We start from the raw sequence: 16,488 nt of genomic DNA on the forward strand, positions 1-16,488 counted from the left end.
GACCCTCGCTGCCCTACGTGGTTTACATGAGCACGAGAGAACAGAACTATTTTACTTGGCCTCGTCTGTGCAAAGCTTCCTTCTCTAAATCAAACTCAGAAAGATAAAATAAGTCACTTGACTTGTATCATTTGTCACAGGCAAAGATCTCATATTTAATCCATTGAAAATAGTTGTATTAGCATCTGCATCACATACCAGACAATTTAATCCATCACATGAAGGTCTGTGTGCAGTCACCGCCATCACCTTCAGAACACTTTCTTCTTTCTCATACTCCTCGTGGGTACTCCGCATTTCCCCTCGGACTCCCCTGCCAGGTGCCTGGGCGCTTAGCAATCCAGTTCCTGTCTCTACAGATCCACGGCTCCAGGACTTGCCATGCAAAAATCACACACAACCCAGACAGGAAGCCAACCAACCAACCAACCAACCCAAATCCCAGCGGCAATGACTAAAGGAAGTACAGGAAAACTTCAATCAAAAAGAAAGCAAAAATGTTAGAAACGGAAACAACTTTAGAATGGGCCCAAGGGGAGATCAAACGATAAGGTGTTGCACTGTAAACTAACTACATCTGTAGTGATCCCCTTTACAATGCTCTCAGGCTCGGAGCAAGGCTCACAGCCCTCGGCTATGGTCCAGAGGGGATTCACCAGAGGATCACACCTTGTGGGGACCCTGCAAATGGATTTTAGGCTTCCACTCTCATCTACAGCCCTCTGAAAACGGAGTATTCACAGTTTAAGCTCGGAGACCTTTCCCTCCTGTGGAGTTGGATGTTATTATTTACAGCCCTTGCATCACACAGGCTGGTGTGCTTCCTCCATGTGGACCTAGGTGACAGCTCCGAGAAGGCTGTGATCAATCTTTTAAGGGTTCAGGTCACTATTCAACTCGACTACCCCTTCAACTTGCACTCTCTCTTGACTTTCTTCAGGAGTCTTAAAGACATGTCTGAAACTTCACTTCAGTATAGTATTTGGGGAATTATTATTATTTTGTCTCAGTTCAAAGTTAATAGAAACTGCAAAAGATCAATGAGCTCATGCCCCACTACCAGTACTTGACGCACACCCGCTGTCCTGCCCAAACAGCTCAGGTACTTGCACCAGAGTGAAGAAAGACTGGCCGCCCCAACCCCCAGCAAAACAGCCTACCTATCATAGTGTCAAATACCACCTTCTCAGCAGAGTCTAAGGCCTGGTGTTCCAAACAGGAAGAAGAATACAAAAGGCTGGAGCTTGCAGCCCAGTGCTCCCTTATGCTAGCAGAAATACTCTCTGCTCCTGCGGACATCAGGCTTGAGAGTGTCACTGCCAGGCTTCCAGCCACCTGGACGCTTCCCCATGTTTATGGTGAACCAGAAGGCCTGAACTCGTCTGAGAGGCTCATCCACAGAGTGGCCAACAGGGAGGTCATGCCCAGTGATCTGCTTTATCGTCAATGATGAAGAGGGCCCTAAGCACCTTTAACATGCCATCGTCCTGACGCCCATGGGTCCTGGGCCTCCTTGCTTCTTGGGTGGGTTGATCCAAGCCAGATGGCCGAAGTGAGAAGCCACCCAAGCACCTACCCTGGGGCAGTTGAGTTTCTTGCAGTCCTGTGCCCTGTCTCTGAGAGCAGTGATCTCCGAGAGGCAGGTGCACAGGGTGAAGTCAAGAGGGTGCAAAGAGAACACTGTGCATCTTCCTTTGTCATCAGTCACGCTGATATCTTTTTAAAAATCATTTTACTGGGGGCTCTTACAGCTTTTTTAACAATCCATACATCCATTGTGTCAAGCCTCTTTGTATGTTGTTACCATCATCATTTCCAAAACATTTTCTTTCTACTTGGGCCCTTTGTATCAGCTCCTCATATTTCTTCCCTCCCACCCTCATGAACCCTTGATAAATTATGAATTATTATTTTCATATCCTACACCATCCGCTGTCTCCCTTCACCCATGTTTCTGTTGTTCGTCACCCTGGGTGGGTGTGGGGGGGTGTTATATGTCGATCATTGCAATCCGTTCCCCCCTTTCTCCTCCTACCTTCCCCCCACCCTCATGGTATCGCTACTCCCATTATTGTTCCTGAGGGATTTATCTGTCCTGTACTCCATGTGTCAAGAGCTGTTATCTGTACCGGGGCACATGCTCTGGTCTAGGAGGATTTGTAAGGTAGAACTGGGGTCATGAAAGTAGGGGAAGGAAGCACTAGAGAACTAGAGGAATGTTATGTGTTTCATAGGTGCTATACTGCACCCTGGCTGGCTCGTCCCTTCTTTGTGACCCTTCTGTGAGGAGATGTCCATGGTCCATGGGTGGACTTTGGGTCTCCATTCCAACCCTCTTGTTCATATTGATATGTTGTTTCTTTTGGGTCTTCTGATTCCTGAGACCTGATCCCGTCGACACTTCATGATCACACAGCCTGGTGTGCTTCTTCCATGTGGGCTTTGTTGCTTCCCAGCTACGTGCTGCTTGCTTATCTTCAAGCCTTTAAGACCCCAGACTGTATCTTCTAATAGCCGGGCACCATCAGCTGTCTTCACATTGGCTTATGCACCCATTTTATCTCCAGCAATTCTTTCGGGAAGGTTAAGCATCACAGAATGCCGGGTTATTAGAACAAAGTGTTTTTGCGTTCAGGGAGTACTTGACTAGAGGTCTACGGTCCGTCTGCTACCTTAATACTTAACATATAAACATGTACGTAGATATATTTCCCTATTGTTATATAAAAATATATTTACACATGTATGTGCCTGTATTTAGACCTCTATAAAGGCCCTTTGCCTCCTAGTTCTTTCCTCTATTTCCTTTTACTTTCTTCTTGTCCCACTATCATGTTCGACCTTCATTTGGCTTTCAGTAATTCCTTTTGACTACAGTGGACTTGATCAAGCCCCACAGGCCTCCTACACCCTCCTCGCCATCGATTTTAGGCCACTTGTTCCTTTGTCCCTGGTGTTTATTGGCTCCCCTCTTCCTTTCCCCCACCTTCCCCTCTCCCATGTCCTGGAACTGTAGGTCCCATTGTTTTCTCCTTGGGATTGTTTATCCTACCTATCTTATATAGATAGACAGAGAAGGAAAAAAGGAAAAAGCCTATAAATAGTTCCAGGCCTCTCTGTTGAGTGTTTTCTGATCGAGTCTGCTGAGGTGCCAAGCCCTGCCCCTGGAAATCTATTTTCGGGATTCCTCGGGGACTTCATTGCTTTGCCCCCTGGCTGCTCTGTTGCCCTCCCATCGTGTGTTGCCCGGGTGTGGAGAGGGTCAACCCAGGCACAATTCCCTCACTGTGTCTCCAGTGTTGCCCCCCATAGAGCTCCAGGCTGATATCTTTGAACTGACCCTTGGGCATAACTCCTGTAGCTCTGAAGTTGGGGGCCGGGTGCCCAATGTTGGCAGTCCCTGTGACCAGTAGTTGGTCGCTGAAAGAATGACACCAGTCAGTAAGAGCCGAGGGAATTAAAGCGTTTACACTCTCACTGCTGATCATAGGAGTCAGTTGTCTCACGCACCATCAGGCCTCCTTCTGAGCTCCGCATCCCATCACATGATGACCTGTGTCCAGTCACAGTGAGTGAAAACCAGAGTCCCTGCCGTGGCAACTATCGATGAGCCATCAGACAAAAGCAACGTCCCAGCGAAGCAGAGTGATTGTTTTCTTGGGGAGGGGTCATGTCTGAAAAAAAAAAAAAAGCTTCCTTTTGGAAAGGGTTCCTGCCGCCAGCCAGACTCTTCCAGCGCAGTATTTTGTCAGTGTTCTGGAAAATGTACTACAGAGACCCCACCAGGAAACACACGAATCCAATCAAGGTAACACCTAGACCTTGGGGAGGGGCAGCTGAGCTCTCATTTCAGGTGTGAGCATAACGAAGCTGGCACTCCCATTGCGGGTCAGCTTTCTTCTGAATTTTTCATGGAGTCTTCTGCCTTCCAACGCCGATGTTTCTGGGGACTAGAAGGCTTTCTCCGACAGCAGGAGCTGGCCTCCCCCCGCCCCCCAGAAATTGATAGAGCTCTCCTTGGAAATGAGAAGGAAGGGTTAGCTAACAGAATTCTGCCCTATCAAGCTGAGAAAGTAATTTCTCGGAACAGAGAAAAGAGGAGAAGGTGACCGCCCCGGGACACGTCCTGCAGAGTACAGCCAGAGCTATACATGCCTCCGGTCTTCCTTTGTCCTCCCAAGTCGGTCCCTGGCCACGGCGTCCACCCGCTCGGCCGTCGCTATGCATGCAGGTCTGCCCTGGTGGGCCTCCACACTGCTCCTCTTCACAGCCGAAGGGATGGAGGGGAAGGGACAGGAATGTGTGTTTGCCAAGCCTGCTTTCAGCCGGGCAACCTGTGCAGGTTGACAGATGAGGCCATGGGTGGACAGAGAGGTCTGCTAACTGGCTCAGCTGGCACTGGAGTTCTGAGGGGGACACATGGTTAAAAGGACCAGCTGCTTACTGAGAGAGGTGGGAGATTCAGGTCCACCCGGAGGCACTGCGGAAGAAAGGGCAGGCCCTCTCCTGCTGACAAACCAGCCGCTGGAAAAACCCCGTGAAGCAGTTGTCCTCTAACACACATGGGTCTACTGTGACCCACACGGGGCGGCCGGGAGTCAGAAGCATCTCCTCGGTGGCTGGCTGCCTACGTCTCGCGTGAGCGGCACGTGGCCCACTTCAGCTGAAGCTCGGGTGGAAGCTTGACCTGCCTTCTTCTCCACGGACCCTCAGTGCCCCTCGGGCCCAGCCGGGAGGAAGGTCTGGAGGATGTGTAGGGCCAGAGGCTGTCACCCAGGGCAGTCGATGCTGTGTGTGCGGGTGGTGGGCCCGAGAGAGCTGAAGGGCAGGGTCGAGCTTGGGGGAGGGGTGTGCACCACACAAAGACAGGAAACCCATCTTCACCTTCTGATCCTCACATTGCCCTGTGACGTGAGGCCAGGCCCTTGGGTGCTCGGATGCTTGCCCCGTTTGTAAGTGAAAAGGCAAGTCCGTTTGGGCTCCTTACTGTGTGGATTTGCGGGTGCCTTGCTTCGTCCTCGGCAGACAGCCCACACCTGTAGCTTGGGCTTACCCAGGGCACCTGCCTCGTGGGTCCTTTACTACGCCCACTATGAAGCCCAGATGTCAGTCTGTCATGCTGGGGTGGCTTGCATGTTTGATGATGCCAGGAACTATGCCCGCTGGTATTTCAAATGCCCCTAGTGGGCGGGTGTCAGGGGAGCCTCCAGACGAAGAAGCAGAAGAAAGGCCTGGCAGCCCCCGTGAGAAAGCCCTGTGATCCACAGCAAGTTGCGGTCTGATCCGGGGCTGGAGGAGGAGCCCCCGGCGGAAGGGCGCTCATAGAGTGGTGCAGCCGTGGATTCCAGTGTCCCAGCTGGCAGGAAGATGCTGCTGCACCGCGCAGTGCTTCAAGGGACCAGCTCCCCGGCAGCTAGCAGCATGAAAAGGGGCCAGTCTCCGGGTGGTCCCTGCACACACCAATGCAGGAAAGCCCACTGTCATCGGAGGTGGCTCTGAGGCCCTGCCTTAGAGCCAGGTTTGGCCACTGAGTCCCGGGCCCCTGCAGTGCCCTTGCTTTGAACTTTGTCCCTCCATTGATCACCTCCGATCACCTCAGCACTTTACACCATTTGCCGTTTGAAGTCCAGGGAGATAACACGCTGGCAGAGCGGCAGCGTTGGCTGGCTTACAAAGGCAGATGGGACACTGGACTAGGGGGGTGGCAGTAGGGGCTGGGGCCTCTATGGTCCCTAGACTGTAGTGTGTGCTAAGCTCCCTGCTCCCCACTTCCCGAGGAGGGGTCTAAGGGCGAGGATGCAGGCCTCGGGGCAGGTGGGAGCGCTGGAGCATTCTGCCCAAGAGAAAACACTGGCCCTTGGGAACTTGGGGTTGGCTCGGCCCCTCTGTCTTGTTCAGACTGCTTGCAGCTCCCTTGACAACCTTGCAGCAAAGGTGCTGTTTGCTTCCACTGCATCCATGCTGTCTGCACAAACGTTGACCGGATGTCTTGCTTGGGTGGTCACGGGTAGGGCAGTGCCCAGGACATAGTCCCTCCTGCCCAGGCTGACAGTCGCTGCCAGGTGGACTGTGCCCCTCTGTGCCTGCTGCTGCGGGCCTCTGCCCTCTGCCTCATCTCACGCTCTCCCAAATGCCCCACTGACTCAAAGCCACGGCCGGCGGCTTTCCCCCACCTGGGACACGAGGAGCTGACTCTTCTCCATTATCTTGCGGTGGGCTCCCCAGGCCCGGGTCTCCGGGAATGAAGAGGGGCTGCGTACAATTTCATTCCTGAATTCCATAAACGAGGAGGCACTCACCCTTACAAACAAAACAAAACTATTCCCACGGAGTTGACGCTGGCCCACGGTGACCTCAGGGGTGTCCGAGTAAAGTTGCGCTCCTTCAGGTGTCTGGTGACTGATTTCTCAGCAGACGGCCACCAGGCCTTTCTTCTGAGGCACCTCTGAGTGTCAGCCTTCTGAGTGCCGGCAGCTGAGCACATTCACCATGTTCCCCACCCAGGGACCCGCTGCCCCTCGTTAGTTGCCATCAAGTTGATTCTGACTCCGCTACCCCGCAGGGCAGGGCAGAACTGCCCCTGCGAGTTCCCAAGGCTGCAGATCATTACGGGAGCAGACCGCCTCATCTTTCTCCTTCAGGGCAGCTGGTAGCCCTGAACTGCTGACCTTTCAGTGACCTGCTGGGTATTTCAGCCTCGCAGCTGCCAGGGCCTCCTGGGTATTCCTCCCCCACACTGGCTGGGGAAGAGCCCACTGCCTCCGTCTGGGCATGTCGGAACTTGCCCACAGTGCCACCGAAACAAGACTTTAAGGTCACTTTTGAGTTTCTCAGCCTGGGGTGGGGTGGGGGTAGTGGGGGGTGTGTGTGCGTGCGCCAACCCTTCACCCCAAATGCAAGGGCTGGGCTCTCAGTGCACCCCCAGAATGCTGTGGTGGCTGAGAGACGCGGGGCTATGGTATCGGTGGGAGGCGACGTGGCTCTAGTCCAGGGGCAAGTCTGGACATCTAGTGTGTGCGCACAGCACATGTGGACTGGCGGGCACACAGGCTCCCCCGAGAGGCCCGGGTCTGGGTTTCCAGGACAGCGTCCAAGGTGGCTGGGGTGCACGTGGGGGTGTCTCTGCCCCAGTGGGTCCTATCTGCATGTACCCCACCCTACCCCCCTGCTCTCTAAGGTTACCTCCCTGCAGACAGACAGAAGTGGAAGATGAGGAGCTGGAGAACAATGCTGGCCTAGAGGCTTCTGCATATGTGGCTTCAGCTCCTCTTTCTTCCCTCTGAGAAAACAAGACTTGTCATCAAATGGGGGCCAAGAGGAATGGGCCCCCTTGTCCCTTGGATGTCCTGAGGCCGGACTCTACTGAGTGAGAGAGAGAGCCAGCAGGGGCCTATTCCTATTCCTGCCTCAGGTGGCTCCTTGTTAAGAGGCTGACCCCAGCTTAAGGGCTTTCAATTCAAAGAACAATTTCATAGCTTTTCAGGGTGCTGGGGGATTTTCTCATTGTCTGTTGTTTACCAATTTTTCTATATCCATGTATTTTAGTTCAAAACTCCATCACATCAATGGTTGGGCAGGAGCCCCTGGGGAAGTGCTCCAGAGGGGAGGGGGTGCTTGGTTCCCTGGCCCTAGGGTTGGAGTGGCCCCAGGTGGTTTCTATTGCTGATGGCGTCCCTTCTCTCTCCACCCCCAGCTCAGGAATCATGTGGCTGGAGATCCTTCTCGCCTCTGTGCTGGGCTTTGCCATCTACTGGTTCGTTTCCCGGGACAAGGAAGAAACCTTGCCCCTTGGGTCTGGCTGGTGGGGCCCGGGCACGAAGTCCAGCGCCGCGGAGGATGAGAGCATCCGCCCCTTCAAGGTGGAAACATCCGACCAGGAAATCCAGGTAAGCCTGAAGTGACCAGATTTTAACATTGGTAAAGCGGGACACCATTGATAAAACTCATATCCTGGCAAAGTAACCACATGACAGCCGAAACGGTATACCCCAGCTTGTCGTGCATTCTTTCAAAAAATTAGGACTTTTTTAAAATACCGCGGGACGTGGGGAAAATTGTTAAAAATTGGGACTATCCCGCCAAAAGCAGGATGTCTGGTCCCCTTAGGCCTGTAAGCCGCCTTTTCCTGGTGTGGAGGGCTTACAGAGCGTGGGAGGGAAGGCGCATCCCTGACGTTTCTCTGGTCTGGCCTGGGGCTGGGAGCTTCGAAGTAGACTCCCCCCTTGAGTGTGTCAGCACATCTCCCACTGAGCAGGCACAGGCTCTCCAGAAGGTGCCCCTAGCTTGCCTTCTTCCCTTCCTCCACATGCCCCCATTGGTGCAGTACAAGGCTGCAAATCCCCTCCCCAAGGCCCAGCAGTGCCAGGTGGACACAATTCAGGGCATCACAGAAAGCATGTGTTCACCTCCTTCACTTCCGCCCCCCAGCCCCCACCTGAAACCTGGGGAGTGACCCTAGCAGAGAAAGTGGGCAACCTCCATAGGTCCCAAGTGAAGGGTGGGGCCAAAAAACAAACTCAGTGCCATCGAATCCACTCCCACTCATAGGGACCCTACAGGACAGGGCAGACCCGCCCTTGTGGGTTTTCATGCCTGCAGCTCTTGACAGGAGTAGAAAGTTTCATCTGTCTCCCTCAGAGAGACTGGTGGTTTCGAACTGCCGACCTTACAGTTAGCAGCCCAGCGCCTAACCTATTACCAGCAGGGCTCCTAGAAGAGTGGGGCAGTGCCGGCTGGCTTCAGCGCTGTAGCACCGAGAAGGTAGGGCCAGTCTCAGCTGTGCACCTTTGCTGTGTGTGTCCAGCTGTTGGTGATCATGGTCAGCCCCTACAGTAACCCCGTGGGGTGAGAATTTCCAGTTCATAGAGGCAGAAACTGAAGCCCCGCCGCGTAAAAGCACATCGTCTAAGTGACTGCCTGAGTAAGCCGAATGGCTTGAGCTCCGTCCCACCTCACTCCCAAGCCACTGGCCTCTCATAGCTTAGGGCTGGGGCTCGAGAGGGTCGCCTTGTGGGGCGCTCCAGTGGAGTACCCCAATCGGAGGGTGGAGAGAGGAAGGAGGAGAGGTCCTTCTTCAATAGCATGTTGTCCAACCAAACCAAGACCAAGCCCACTGCCGCCGAGTGTGTTCCTACTTATAGGAATTGTGAGTACCAGGGGAATTGGGACCCCGGAGGACAGAGTGGAACTGGCCCACAGGCTTCCAAGGCTGCCGTCTTTCCCCTGAGGCTGTCAGTAGCTGCTTTCTTTGGAAGATCACTGGGCCTTCCTCGAACCATCGAACCTCGAACCATCAACCTTTCGGTTAGCAGCTGAGCGCAATAACCATCGGCCCCATCCAGAGACTCCCTGCTGGGTACATACGCTGGCTGTTAGGTATTGTTGAGCTGGCTGTGACCCAGAGCTACCCTGTGGGCCACAGAACAAAACACTGCCCGCTCCTGTGCCAGCCGCACAGTGGTTCCCATGTTTGAATTCATCCGTGCAGCTGCTGTGTCAATCCATCTGTTGAGGGTCTTCCTCCTCTTCACTGCCCCTCTGCTTTCTCAAGCTTCATGCCCTTCCCCGGGACTAGTCTGTCCTGGCAGCAGGCCCAAGTCCATGAGCTGAGGTGGTCTCCCCGGCCCTCCCCTCTAAGGAGCAGCTGGCCCTACTTCTGAGGCAGGTGGGCTTGGCCTTTCGGCAGTCGCAGTACCTTCCGTGTTCTTCAGATGCTTCGGCTCTTCCTCAGTCCTCCTCACTCAACATCCAGCTTGATTTTTTTTTTTTTCTTTCAACGTCCAACTTTCACAAGCATAGGAGGCGATTGAAGAGACCCCGGCTTGGGTCGGGGCACCTTGGTCCTCAAAGCAGCATCCTTGCTTTTCAACGCTTGAAAGAGTTCTTGTGCCGTAGATTTACCCAGTGCAATGCGTCATTTGATCTCTTGGCTGCCGCTTCCATGAGCTTGGGTACATTACAGATGAGCACCCACGTTCGCTCCACCAACGATTGAGTGGGACTACCTCGAACACTTGTTCCATGAGCTACTGTACCAGATGGGTAATTGTGGACAACAAGCCCGGGGGCCCCCACTGGCCCCGTGGGGCCCCACGAAGCAGCCAAACACAGGAAGAGATTTTCGCCAGCTGCTGTGTCCTGCAGCTATGGTCTATGGCACTTTCTGAGCCTGGGGTGGTGGGCTTTCAGTACCTGGAAATGGGAGACCACCACATCCCAGTCCCAGTCCCCGTCCCCAAAACTCACATCCCAGAGGGGGACCTATTTACTGCTGTCCCACCAAGGACAGCCCAGACGGCATTCAGCCCAACTCCCTGGCAAGTAACGCCTGAGCTCAGGCCTTGAACCTGAAGAAGCCCATGAACACTGACATTTTTGATGAATTTGTTTCTACTTCTGTCGGAGCCTGCCGACGAGTTGAACGGTCCTGAAAGGGGGAGTGAGGATTAAGGAAAAAAAGAGACAAAGTATTGGGAGGGCAACAGTGAATACTGAAGCCCCGCGTTTATTCTACATCTTCCTTTTATACATGCAGAAACAACCCGGGGTTATAATTAGTCTATTATCACAACATATCAGAAACTCTATATTCTGCCAAGTCAAGGAGTCTTTGATAAAAATTAAACATTGTTTTCCCAGAACTTGCATACATCTTCCTTCTTTTTCTTAGTCTCAATGTCAGAACAGGGAAGCAAACAGCAGATCCTGACACCTGGGTCATGATACCTTCTCAGCCGTCTCAAGGCTGTCTTAATGGCCTTCAACAGACTTCAGCATGACATTCATTAGTCAGCGACCCCTTAGGCTGACCTCATGTTTTTTTAGGTGCCCTCTGGGTAGAAGACTCAAAAAATTGTGTATCTCTTTCCCTGCAAGTGCCTGCTAAAAAGGAGAAGGTTTATACAACCAAAATATCTAGGAGCATGGCTGACCTCGTTTTCATAAGTATCTGTTTGAGAGTTGCTGACTGTCCGGTAACTCATGGGTCAGATGTTTGTTATTGCTCTTGAAGAGCTTAAGTTATATTTAAGCTATATGTTGGGCCGTGTTTTCAACTGGCCTAGGCTGTTAACTGCGCGAAGCATACGCCGCTACTGGAGCCTCCCTTTGGCTCTACCGAAAGAAGCCTGTACCGCGTTTGGCAGAGCAAAACGATTCAGGGATCTGTTCTCCTTATTTTAGGGGAGGAGGGGCCGCTCACTGTGCTGGGAGCAGGATGTGGGTTACACCCGGACCCCAAGGCCTGTGCCCTTCAGCTTCCCAGGGGAACTTGTGGGAGGCCGCCACTCCAGCGCTAGGGGTGTGCTCGGCCTTCCCAGGCGGTCCCTTAACCTCTGCCCCACCCTGCAGGACTTACACTGGAGGATCGAGAAGAACCGTCTTAGCCCGTCACTGGAGGACAGCGGCTTCCACTACGGCTTCAACTCCAACTACATGAAAAAAGTCATCTCCTACTGGAAGGAGGTGTTTGACTGGAGGAAGCAGGTGGGGGTCCTCAACAGATACCCTCACTTCAAGACTAAGATCGAAGGTAGGCTTCCAGGGCGAGGTGCATGGGGATTTGAGTCCACGCTGGGGATACCTCCCATCGAATAAGACAGTCGTTAGAAATTAAAGCAGTTTTACAAAAGAGGGGAAGCAGTGGGGCGGGAGGCAGGGGGAGACGAGCCTGCCGTTGAGTTGATTCTGGCTCAGAGCACACCTTGTAGGGTTTCCAAGACTGTCAATCTTCCCAGAAACTGACAGCCTCATCTCTCTCCTGATAAATCGTAGCCCTACCCAAACTCAAAACAATGCAAATTTGCCATCCACCCAGTGGCCCTTACAGCTAGACAGTAAAATAGTCTTGGAAACTCAAGGGGCTCTACCTTGGCATTGCCTTTGAGCAGAATCGATTGTCCGCACACACGCTTACATAGACATGTATCAGGTGAGGCCAGAACGCAGTCCCGTAATGTAACTCTCTTCCTGAGAGGACGGAGGTCACACTTCGGGCTGGGCCTGGCCGAGGATGGGTCTCTTCTTGCTGGTTTGGAGTCTGACATGACTGTCGTAGGAGCTTAGTGTGGGTCAGGGGCCGAGGCCAACAGCCCTGTCCGACTGCACCATTTGCTCTCATGTGCCGACCGGACCCCAGCCTGTCACTCACCCGTCGCTGGCCGAGAAGGAAAAATGTGCTTGGAGAGGTAACCCCAAGATCATTTGGGGTGGGGTAATCAAATCATCAGTAGAAACGTAGAAACGTCTTTTCACCCCAGAAAGATTTAGAATCGAGCGTGGAAATCTGAGTAGGAACACGAAACCCACACTGGTACTTAATTAGGCTGAGACGGTGCATGTTTGGAATTTCAACTATAAAAGAATTTGGCCTTTTTCAGGTCACGGATTAGACTTGAGGTTCTGCTTTCAAAGGTGTGATTGAGTCAGGGATGTCGACGTGTGCTTTTTTTTTTTTTTTTTTTAATTGGGGGCTCTTACATCTCTTATCACAATCCACACTTTCATCCAGTGTGTCAAGCACATTTGCACATATGCCGCCATCATCATTTTCAAAGCATTCTCTCCCCACTTGAGCCCCTGATATCAGCTCCCCATTTCTTCCCCCTCACTCCCCTGCCTGCCCTCCCTCATGAACCCTGGATAAGTTAGATTATTTTTTCCATATCTTACATCGTCCTCCATCACCCCTCACCCACTTTTCCATTGTTCATCCCCCTGAGAGGGGGTTCTAGGTTGATCCTTGTGATCGGTTCCCCCTTTCTCTCCCCACCCTCCTGTAATCCTCCTGGTATCTACTCTCCTTGTTTTCCCTGAGGGGTTTAATCTATCCTGGATTCCCTCTGTTGTGTGCTGACTTGTGATTTTATATGGAAATCTTTCTGAGTTTATCTGCAGTGCTGAAATATTTTAGCCTTACCATATTATACATGTCATTTAACAACCTCTAGGAATTACTTGAAGTCTGCAAACGGTTCATTGGTCTGTCAGATCAGCTACGTTTTTTTTTTAAAGGAAATTGAAATCATAAATATAGTTGGCAGTCTTTAAAGGAGTGTCATCAAGCGAGTTTATAAACGCAACCCTCTATTCGCCAAAGGTCCCTAGGGAGTGACCTTCAGCATTTTACAGACGTGTGTGCACAGAATAAAGACTGGAAGCGGCATGCTTAGAGAGCTCGGTCTTTTCCTTTTTGTGCTCTTGGCTGCGCTTTACTTGGAAGTTCACAGAGCAGGTGGGTTTTCCAGCCAGTGACGTGGATCGCGGAGCCCCGACGTCACAGCACTCTTCCCACTTGCTCCGTGTCTCCCGGTCCCATTCCACCTGCCTTTCTGTCCCTCCTGCGGAGCTGCATCCCTGGACAAAGCTGCCCTTTGGCTCTCCTGCGGTTGACTGGTCTGGGAGCCTGTCGCTCCCTGGTGTGAGGTTCACCTTCTAGGCCTGTCGATTGTTGGCCTGAAAGAGGAGTGTTAGTTCCAGGCCAGGTGGGGAGGGTGTGTGTCAAGTGGCCCTAGTCTGAGGTTCCACAAGTCTCCATCAGCCTGGAATTTTGTTTTCGTTTTTATGAGTCTTGCGTTTTCTTCCACATTTTTCTCCTGCTCTATTGAGGATCCTCTATTGTGACCCCTTTTATGTAGCCCCCAGCAGGGTTTGCCAGGCACAGTCTTGCTCTGGTTCTAAGGTGGTGGAGGTGCAGGTTCACATGGTCCAGGGGCTCACTGTGCCCTGGCATCTTTGATCTTTGCCCCTCTTTGCCACTGATAAGGATAGTCACACCAAGCTGCTCACCAAAGTCATCTGGAATTCACCGGCCCTGCTGCCGTGGGGATTGTCTTTGATCAGGATATGTCTTGGCGATGATCTTTTGGCGTCTGCCCTATTTGGGGTAGGATCAACTTCTGAACATGTATCTTTTTTTTTTTTTTTTTTTCTGAACATGTATCTTCTGGTCCTTCGTGATATTAGAGTTTCTGCCAACAAAGATTTTGCAATTTTCTCAATGCCCCTTTAAAAAAATCTGTCTCTGTTGTGGAATAACAATCATACATAAGTTATTCCTCTCAATAGCGTCCTGCATAATTTTGGAGCTTTATTTCTTACCGTTTGTCCAACATATTAATAGTAAGAGCTCTGTCTTCAATTTCATGGGTTCTGGCTGCCATCGTTTATATTCTTTTGCCTTACAATGAGCTCTTTATTTTGGAAATTTCAGTGTTAATCTTCACAATTTCTATTAGCTACTTTTGTATTGTTTCTAATTGTCAATTGATTTTGTTGGTTCAGTCCTACATTGTTTTCTCATTTCGCTTAAGGGGGGATTGGTGGGGGGGGGGCAGGGTGCTACCTGCCGCACCTGGACGAAGAATGCAAAGGGAACCTGCTGAGCTGATTCTGCCTGGGGTGGCTGCTGCTCTGTAAGGTCCAGGCCTTTCTTGGGTGGCCCAGCTCGGGGAGCCTGAACAACCAACCTTTCTGTCAACCATTGAGCCCAAATCATCTGTGCCTTACTAGCTTGAGGACTGATGACAAAAACCAATAGCCTTAACTCCTCACCCCATTACAAAACCAATAAAATATGTGACTGTCAGGGGAGCCAGCCCCTAACAAAGCATCATGGGTCCGGCAGGCGCAATTGTACAGCGATGATCAATAAAGGTTATAGTAAAGTCATAGAGAATAAGAGAATGAAATAATGGAGTCAGACATAGTTCATAGTAGCATGCTCACCTCAGCCCTGCTTGGTGGTACTTGTGGAGATGGTAGACGAGAGGACAGGAGAGGGTGTGTGATTTATTGCTAACCAAGGCTTATATATCTTTGGGGTGTATGCATGCTCCTAATTACAGGTAAAGACATACGTCACAGGAAGGGGTTGTACAATAGGCAATACGAACCATAGGAGGGGGATATACAAAGGCATAAGCGTAGCAGGAAAGGGATGAGCTAGGGGTGTACACATAATAGGAAGGAGGGAACTAAAGGTATACATGTGACAAGAAGGGCGGACCCTAGATTCATGATGGCAGCCTAACCTTGGTCACCATCACCCTTGAGTGGGCTTGACCTCCCTGGGCTCTCCTTCAAGGAAACGATCTATTACTATCCTTATCAGAAGGGAGTGGGCCCTACTTAGGGTGGTACAGACTATACAGTCTGATTGCTCCAGATGGCTGATCACCCTTAGGGAGAATAACCTCTGACCTACTTTCCTTGACCTCCAAGTGTAGTCATTTGCCATGTGTAGCAAGCAGCTAGGTTTGGCATGTGTTTGGGGGAGACAACTTGGGAGAAATCTTTCTGTATCCCACATGTGACCACTCATCAGAAAAATTAGTCAGGAGAACAAATAAGCACTTCATTAGAAGGGGGAAAAAACCACAGGGCAAAAAGAATCCTGCAGCCCAGTGAAGAAAGCCGGCACGGGTCGACAAGCGAGTGCACCTCCGTCGCCGTGCTGCTGTACCGAGGTGCAGTGTAGGCCACTGTTGCCATGAGAGGCCACCGTTGGAGTGGGCGATAACAGGAGCCCCGCCCTCTCTCTCCCCCAGGTCTGGACATCCACTTCATCCACGTGAAGCCTCCACAGCTGCCTGCAGGCCGCACCCCGAAACCTCTGCTGATGGTGCATGGCTGGCCCGGCTCCTTCTACGAGTTTTATAAGATCATCCCTTTCCTGACTGACCCCAAGAGCCACGGCCTGAGCGACGAGCATGTTTTTGAAGTCATCTGCCCTTCCATTCCGGGCTACGGCTTCTCGGAGGCGTCCTCCAAGAAGGGTAAGGGCAGCGGGAGGCACTGTGCCCACTCGCCTTCACCCAGATTGGGCGAGAGTCTCCCATCAGACACTTCTTTGGGGAGGAGGAAGAGGCGGGGCATCAGCTGGGCCTGAGAATGCGAGGGAAAGGGGCCTGGCACTGCGGTCCAGGGGCATCCAGGAGAACTGGGTGATGCAGAGGGAGGGACTGTAGTCAGTGCTGTTGGGGGCCTAGGCGTTTAGTTCTCACTCGAGGCAGGTCTGCATCTCACTCAAGACTGTTCCAGGCTGGCAAGGCTGACCAAACCCCACTGTTAAGTGGGTATGGGCCCTTGGGCAGGAGAATGGCTGTCCCTCACAGCTCCCTCCACAGAGATAGGCCTGGCCAGGACCCCCCACGTGCTCCCACCTCCACCCTTTACCCTTACCACGTGAGCCCCGGGATTCTAGCCTGCTTTTATCTCAGCCTGAGGGATTCCACAGGGCCCCTGGAGGCCCAAGGAGTGACCTCCCTGGGGTGTGCTCTTCTTCCCCCTCCAACCAGGCTTGGGTTCTGTGGCCACTGCCAGGATCTTTTACAAGTTGATGCTGCGACTGGGCTTCCAGGAGTTCTACGCTCAAGGCGGGGACTGGGGCTCCCTGATCTGCACCAACTTGGCCCAGATGGCGCCCAGGTAAGGGTCGCTTTCAGGGTGTGTGTGTGTGTGTGTGTGTGTGTGTGTGTGTGTGTGTGTGTG

At 52.3% G+C, this 16,488-nt stretch overlaps 1 protein-coding gene and 1 pseudogene across 3 annotated transcripts in view; one reads left to right on the top strand and one right to left on the bottom strand.

Annotated features, from left to right (window-relative positions):
* The window catches only part of EPHX1 (epoxide hydrolase 1), a 45,131-nt gene that overhangs the window by 20,563 nt on the left and 8,080 nt on the right, over positions 1-16,488 (top strand). For all 3 annotated transcript variants that reach the window (XM_045298039.1, XM_004699944.2, XM_045298040.1), the window contains exons 2-5: positions 7,694-7,886; positions 11,350-11,530; positions 15,546-15,773; positions 16,296-16,425. In XM_045298039.1, the coding sequence (XP_045153974.1) occupies positions 7,704-7,886; positions 11,350-11,530; positions 15,546-15,773; positions 16,296-16,425 (722 nt within the window). In that variant the 5' untranslated portion in view covers positions 7,694-7,703. The remainder of the gene's footprint in view (positions 1-7,693; positions 7,887-11,349; positions 11,531-15,545; positions 15,774-16,295; positions 16,426-16,488) is intronic.
* Positions 1,268-3,537, bottom strand: LOC115872372 (annotated as a pseudogene).

The sequence above is a fragment of the Echinops telfairi genome, unplaced genomic scaffold, assembly GCF_000313985.2.
Source record: "Echinops telfairi isolate 266 unplaced genomic scaffold, ASM31398v2 ScPeMD7_7424;HRSCAF=8462, whole genome shotgun sequence".
Classification (NCBI taxonomy): domain Eukaryota; kingdom Metazoa; phylum Chordata; class Mammalia; order Afrosoricida; family Tenrecidae; genus Echinops; species Echinops telfairi.